The sequence below is a fragment of the Salmo salar genome, chromosome 14 (assembly GCF_965601325.2).
Source record: "Salmo salar chromosome 14, fSalSal1, whole genome shotgun sequence".
NCBI lineage: Eukaryota > Metazoa > Chordata > Actinopteri > Salmoniformes > Salmonidae > Salmo > Salmo salar.
In genome coordinates, this window is record NC_138304.1 from 94,947,962 (window position 1) to 94,955,847 (window position 7,886).

The 7,886-nt window shown below is 38.3% G+C and overlaps 1 protein-coding gene across 1 annotated transcript; it reads left to right on the forward strand.

Annotated features, from left to right (window-relative positions):
* Nucleotides 1–231: 231 nt before the first annotated feature.
* On the forward strand, nt 232–2,506 carry LOC145860424 (uncharacterized). Its single transcript, XM_082961419.1, has 2 exons — nt 232–384; nt 2,096–2,506. The coding sequence occupies exons 1-2, from the start codon at nt 250–252 to the stop codon at nt 2,504–2,506; spliced, it is 546 nt and encodes a 181-aa protein (XP_082817545.1). The 5' UTR covers nt 232–249.
* The last annotated feature ends 5,380 nt before the right edge of the window (nt 2,507–7,886 follow it).

A 7,886-nucleotide genomic window follows, 5' to 3' on the forward strand; every position in this document is an offset into this window, starting at 1 on the left:
GTTCCGGGGTGGGCAATACGTTCATTAATGATTCTGGTTGGTGAATGGCGTGTGTGTGTGTGTGTGTGTGTGTGTGTGTGTGTGTGTGTGGTGTGTGTGGTGTGTGTGTGTGGTGTGGTGTGTGTGTGTGTGTGTGTGTGTGCGAACCCTTTAAGAGCAGGTGACTGTCAGGGACAGAGGGTATAAGTATGGTAGTCAATGTTCCACCGAGACAAGATGCTTCCTGTCACTGCCACTTTGAGGACGACCATGTCAATGTTTACCTTGGTTATTCTGGGGTGTTTGGGGTTCCAAGGGGTGATGGCCTCTGACTCCAGGGTGTACAGAATGTCCATGACCAACGACAACGACGGACACACCACCAGTCAGCGACAGCACCCTCAGGTAAGCATAACCCTACACCCAAAATGACCTCTAAAGTAGTAGTAGGGTGGCAGGTAGGCTAGTGGTTAGTGTTGGATTAGTAACCAGAAGGTTGCAAGATTGTATCTCCAAGGTGACAAGGTGAAAATCTGTCGTTCTGCTCCTGAACAAGGCAGTTAACCCACTAGGCCATCATTGTAAATAAGAATTTGTTCTTAACTGACTTGCCTAGTTAAATAAAGGTTCAATAAAAAAGTGTTGGCAATAAGAAGCTTGAAAAAAGAGGTAAAATGTAGCAACATACAATTTAATGTCAACATTAGACAATAAAGTAGAGCTAATAATAGATGATAATTGATAGTCTAATAATTGATAGTCTATATTATTGTTATTAATAATTATTTTCATAGTAAACTTGATTTAAATCAACTAACCTAGTTGGTAGTTATTTGCTAGCTAATTGCAGCTCACCGGCTTTGTTTACACAAGCAGCCCAGTTCTTTGCAATTGAGCTGATCTGATTGGTCAAAAGACCAATTAGTGAAAAATGAATCAGAATAAAAGCAGAGAAAACAGGATAACATGTAGCCTAAAACGCCACTCATAGCAATAACATATTATATACAATGGAAAACACCTAAAAAGACACACTAAATAAAAGCCAAAGTAAAAAGGTGAGTTTTGAGCTGCTTTTGTCAATAGATTATCTGTATCTAATGTAAAGGGCATTACAGAGTTTTGGTGCAGCTCTTAATAAATGGTAACTAAGCCTACGTATTTATTACCAAATCATCATATTTTGGCTTATTAAAACAAGGTGGCACAATGTTCTACTAACAGAATTGCCAGCAGCATACCACCCTGCATCCCACTGCTGGCTTGCTTCTGAAGCAAAGCAGGGTTGGTCCTGGTTGTTGCTGGAAGTGGTGTTGGAGGGCCAGTAGGAAGCACCCTTTCCTCTGGTCCCCCAAAAATATCCCAATCCCCCAGGTCAGTGATTGGGGACATTGCCCTGTGTAGGATGCTGTCTTTTGGATGGGATGTTAAACGGGTGTCCTGACTCTCTAAGATCCCATGGCACTTATTGTAAGAGTGAGGGTGTTAACCCTGATGTCTGAGCTAAATTCCCAATCTGGTCACCTAATCATCCCCATCTTACAATTGGCTCATTCATCTCCCCTGTAACATTCCCCAGGTTGTTGCTGTAAATGAGAATGTATTCTCAGTCAACTTACCTGTGAAAAATAAGGGTTAAACTATGCATTTATTTCCAAATCATAATATTTTGGAGGCACAATGTTCTACTAACTGAATTGAGCTACATATTTATGTTCTGATTAGACATCAGTCTGACAATCATACACACCAGGAACACTCCTTCTTTAAGGGATTTTTTCCTGGCCACTGCGCTTCTGCTTCTGTATTGCTTGCTCTTTGGGGTTTTAGGCTGGGAATCTGTTGTAAAAAGGGTTTTATAAAATATATTTGATTGATATTATGATTCCATAGTTTCCGAGTAAATATCAGGTTAAAAAAAAGATCTGCTAAAATGGCCATGCAATGCTGCTCTATTGATTTGATATGACAATCAAGTTGTAGCCTATTTTACTAGTTAACTAATAGTCATCAATAATATTCCTTTTTGTGTGATTATATCTAGATTTTATACACACAAAATAAGATGAGGGAAAGTGGAATATTTAATGTTTTTTCCCTGCGTTTTGCTTTTCAGACAAGCAATGAAATACCACGGAGTATCGAGGTGGATGATTTCAAAATCAACGTAGTGCCGACCAGCGGCAAAGTCATCTTAGCACCGACCATGGTCCGACTCTACCCGCCACCTGTCAAAACGTCACACCTTCATGCCAACCTCCCGCTGCGCTTCGGCCGGGACTCCCTATCCGACGATACCCACTCACCCAAAACTACCCTCAATTTACCACAACGGTTTGGAAGAGCACAGGGGTCTGGCGAAACGGAACCAATGTCGTGTATTGAGTGTCCCCATGTCGGGACACTGCCCTCCGCCACCCTGCCACAGAGGTTCGGCAGGAATGAGTTCAACCGCCGGTATCCTTTCCGAGCCATGGCCTTTTTCTCACGTAGGTCCGAACCCGTGCCAAATGGAAACATTAGGTAAGCCTACATTGACGAATAATGGTGTTTTTGTTGCATATTTCGACCAATAACATAAGGTAGCCTATTAAATAATTGCATTACCATTTAATATATATATACATATAAATATATATGTATGTGTGTGTGTGTAAAACAGATACAGTGCCATTTAGGCTTCAATTTATAGACTTTCGAATGGGCAAGCCCCAGAGGCCTATAATTTCAAAATGTACATCTATTTTCATTCTTCAGGCAGCAAGACTATAATTATTATGATTTTGGCTCAGAGGAAGAAGAGACACGGGAGAAGACTCTGAAGAGCTCAACGTTGGATTTACTCCTCTGGAACTCTTGAAAGAACTCTGTCGCCACAGAAGCCGGTCCCGTTTTCATGACCTGGGTCGCTTATGTTTTTCGTAATTTTAATCTACTATGTAATGTATGAATATTGATAAATTGGTGGTATATTGTTATTTAATCATGTAAAGCACAAATTAAAACGATAGTATCGATTTTACCGTTGATTTGAATGTCATTCATTTCAGAACCATGGATAGGTCCAAAGTGGTCTACCAAACGTCAACTTCTGAATGTTCCACTTCTCAACCACTCTCTCTCGTCTCTCTCGCCTCCCCTATCCTCCCAATTGAAAAAAACCCAAACAAAAACAGTAGGCCTGCTTAGCTAATGATAGATAGGCTAATCATGTAATACTGTAGCTAGACCAGGTGCTGGCTGGGCTGGAGTTGGCTGACTGGCCAACCTGGTCTCAGAGCAGTTTGTATTATTTTGTATGTAAATCTTGCACACTCCATTTAGTATGATATGTTACGTTTCATATGATATGTATTAATTTGTGGATGTCCATCACCCATTTTGTATGATATGTTATGAATAACAATTCGTATTATATGTTACGAATTTGCAAAACGTACAATATGTTACGAATTTCCAAACTTACTATATGTTACAAATTTACAAAATGTATGATATGCTACACATTCTAGCTAAGTGACTAGGTGGCTAACATTAGCTAGCTGGCTAACGTTAGCAAGGCTAGGGGTTAGGGTTAAGTTTAGGGCTAAGTTTGGAGTCAGGTTAAAGGGTTAAGGTTAGGGTTAGGGGAAGGGTTGGCTAAAAGGGTTAAAGTTGAGGTAAGAGGAAGTGTTAGCAACATGCTAAGTAGTTGCAAAGTAGGTAAAAAGTAGTAAGTATTTGAAAATGTCAAAATAACTAAAATGCCTAAATCTGTGATGAGATTCAAACTCCCACCTTTAGGTGGATAGATGTTCACGTTATACGCTCACCCATCCACCCTGACCAACCACCCTACTACCATCTTTGCCTTACGTAACCATCTGTCTTAGGCAAAATGGAAATTAAACTGGATGGTCTTCAGAGATAGATGGGAGGGGTTGATGTTAGCTGAAAGGTAGGATTAAAAATAAACAAAAAATAACTATTGTAAAATACATTGTGTCCGTAAAATGTATATAGAGTGTATGAGCTGGAAGTAGAAGCCTAAGTATTGATGTTCATTAGTTCACTCCAATTAGGGGAGGGGTTCTAGGGTTAGGGGAAAATAATAAAGGAAAATATATTTTAAAAAGACATGTGTATAGATTTATATATATATATATATATATATATATATATATATATATATATATATATATATATATATATATATATATACTGTATATATATATATACACTACCAGTCAAAAGTCTGACACACCTACTCATTCAAGGGTTTTTCTTTATTTTTAAAAGACATCAAAACTATGAAATAACACATATGGAATCATGTAGTAACCACACATGCAGAGATCATCCGTTCACCTACTCTACGTCTCACAAAGACACGGCGGTTGGAACCAAAATTCTCTAATTTGGACTCAGATTTCCACCGGTCTAAAGTCCATTGCTTGTGTTTCTTGGCCCAAGCAAGTCTCTTCTTACCGGTGTTCTTTAGTAGTGGTTTCTTTGCAGCAATTCAACCATGAAGACCTGATTCACACAGTCTCCTCTGAACAGTTGATATTGAGATGTGTCTGTTACTTGAAGTCTGAAGCATTTATTTAGGCTGCAATTTCTGAGGCTGGTAACTCTAATGAACTTATCCTCTGCAGCAGAGGTAACTCTGGGTCTTCCTTTTCTGTGGCGGTCCTCATGAGAGACAGTTTCATCATAGCGCTTGGTTTTTGCGACTGCACTTGAAGAAACTTTCAAAGTGCTTGGATTTTTCCGGATTGACTGACCTTCATGTCTTAAAGTAACGATGGACTGTCGTTTCTCTTTGCTTATTTGAGCGGTTCTTGCCATAATATGCACTTGGTATTTTACCAAATAGGGATATCTTCTGTATACCACCTCTACCTTGTCACACCACAACTGATTGGCTCAAACGCATTAAGAAGGAAGGAAATTCCACAAATTAACTTTTAACAAGGCATACCTGTTAATTGAAATGCATTCCAGGTGACAACCTCACGAAGCTGGTTGAGAGAATGCCAAGAGTGTGCAAAGCTGTCATCAAGGCAAAGGGTGGCTACTTTGAAGAAGCTCAATTATAAAATATATTTTGATTTGTTTAATACTTTTTTGGTTACTACATGATTCCATATGTGTTATTTCATAGTTTCAATGTCTTCACTATTATTCTACAATGTAGAAAATAACAAAAATAAAGAAAAACCCTGAAATAAGTAGGTGTGTCCAAACTTTTGACTGATATTGTATATTTTTGTTATTTAAGATATGTTGGATGCCATTCCCATTTGAAAATAAAATGTTTGTGGAAAGTACTATAAATTATTATGTTTGTGCAAAATATATCAGATAAGGAGGGCCAGTCCTGGTCACCTGTATCCACTGGTGACAAAAAAATAAAACGTTAGTGTCATGTACTTGCAGCTTTCTTACACAGTGCTATGGCGACAAAAGTGACATAGTAGTCAAATAAGTAACATAGGATATCAATTAAAATAAGTGACATTGTAAATATATAACATAGTAATAAAAATACAAAATAGACTATATGAAGTACATTAGGCATGCAGATAAAAGACATAGGCTAATGGGAAATAATAGACTATATCAAGTACATTAGGCATGCAGATAAAAGACATAGGCTAATGGGAAATAATAGACTATATGAAGTACATTAGGCATGCAGATAAAAGACATAGGCTAATGGGAAATAATAGACAATATGAAGTACATTAGGCATGCAGATAAAAGACATAGGCTAATGGGAAATAATAGACTATATGAAGTGCATTAGGCATGCAGATAAAAGACATAGGCTAATGGGAAATAATAGACTATATGAAGTACATTAGGCATGCAGATAAAAGACAGGCTAATGGGAAATAATAGACTATATGAAGTACATTAGGCATGCAGATAAAATACAGGCTAATGGGAAATAATAGACTATATGAAGTACATTAGGCATGCAGATAAAATACATAGGCTAATGGGAAATAATAGACTATATGAAGTACATTAGGCATGCAGATAAAATACAGGCTAATGGGAAATAATAGACTATATGAAGTACATTAGGCATGCAGATAAAAGACATAGGCTAATGGGAAATAATAGACTATATGAAGTAAATACGGCATGCAGATAAAAGACATAGGCTAATGGGAAATAATAGACTATATGAAGTACATTAGGCATGCAGATAAAAGACAGGCTAATGGGAAATAAGATGAAATAAACCGCCTACAGGGTTATAGTATTATTTTCCCATTTGCATAGTGAGTGGAATAAGTTCAGTGCATTAGCAGCATGGGATTATATTAAGGTATATATGTTAGTAGTGTAGTAAGGTCAAATAACTATTGCATTGGTCTGGAAGACAAAAATGTATATCAGTGTGTCCAGAATTGAAATAAATGGTAAGTGTGTGGTAGGGTGCAGTAGTCAGCCCAGGGTTCAGCTGTTGGAACAGTCTTGTGACATCGGAGTAGATGCTTGCTTTGAGTCAGGTGGCCCGAGACTTGATGTTGACCGTCACCGCAGCGGATCCCTTTCCCCTATGCGCCGCCGCCTCCCGCCTTCACAATCAGATGACCTGTAACCTGGATCTGGACCACTTTATCTGTAACATCTCAGGGTCTCAGGGTTCTTCCGAATTCAAACCGTCTTCCTATCGCCACAACCTGGACTGGGGCAGGGATAAGGCCTGTTTCAGGGACTTGTTTCTGAAGACCAGAACGTTTTGACTTACTTAAAAATAGAGAAAACAAGTGTAACAAATGTAATAATATGAAAACTTCCTGTGAAGTATGGTCTTCCGAAACAAATCCCTAAAACAGGCCTTATCCCCAGTCGAGGTTGTGGCGATGGTAAGACGGTTTGACAGAATGCAAGGCAGCATCCGCCACACTGTCAACTTCAGGTCCTTGTCCCCATTGCAGCCAGAAACCTAAGCTACAAAATGCGAGAAGTATTAGAAATGACACATTATGTAAACATATTTCCCTCTCCCACCCGCTATATTTGATTTATTGAGATAGTCTGTAAAGACAGATGTTTCCAGTAAGTATTTACATTTAAGTTGGTAACAGTTCTGGGGTAGATGAGCCTTAATATTGCAGATAGATTGTAGCTGCATAATTTCCAATCCCCCAGATATACATGTCCTTTATTATTTTCCCCTAACTCTACCACCCCTCCCCTAATTGGAGTAAACTAATGGACAACAACACTTAAGCTTCTACTTCCAGCTTATACATACTATGTTCATTTTTAGGACCAATATATTTTACAATAGTTATCTTTTTTTTGTTTTTACTCCTATCCTTCCGTTACCCTTAACCCCTCCCATCTATTTCTGAAGACCATCCAGTTTGATATATTTCCCATATATGTTTACTGTGCTGTTTCACAAAAGTTCTGAACCTTTCTATTCTCATAGTTTCTATACATAGTAAATGAAATATATATATATATATATATTATTATGTTATTTATCGATTGACTATGATTTTTCAAATCACCCAGTAGTGCTATCTGCAGAGTTAGCTCCAGGTAAATATTGCAATTCTTCAGTCATTCCTGGACCTGCGACCAAAAACAAGCGATATATGGACAGTACAAAAACAAATGATCTAATGATTCTGTCTCTTCGCAGCAAAATCTGCAGAGCTGGGAAGGTTGTATCCCCCACATATATAACAGTATATTGGTTAGAAGAATTTGGTATAATAATTTAAATTGAAGAATTCTAAGTTTTGAATCCGGCGTCATTTTGCATATCAGTTCATAAACCATGTCCATGTGGTAGCAATTTCCAGGCACCTGAAGGTACCACGTTCATCTGTACAAACAATAGTACGCAAGTATAAACACCATGGGACCACGCAGCCGTCATACCGCTCAATCCC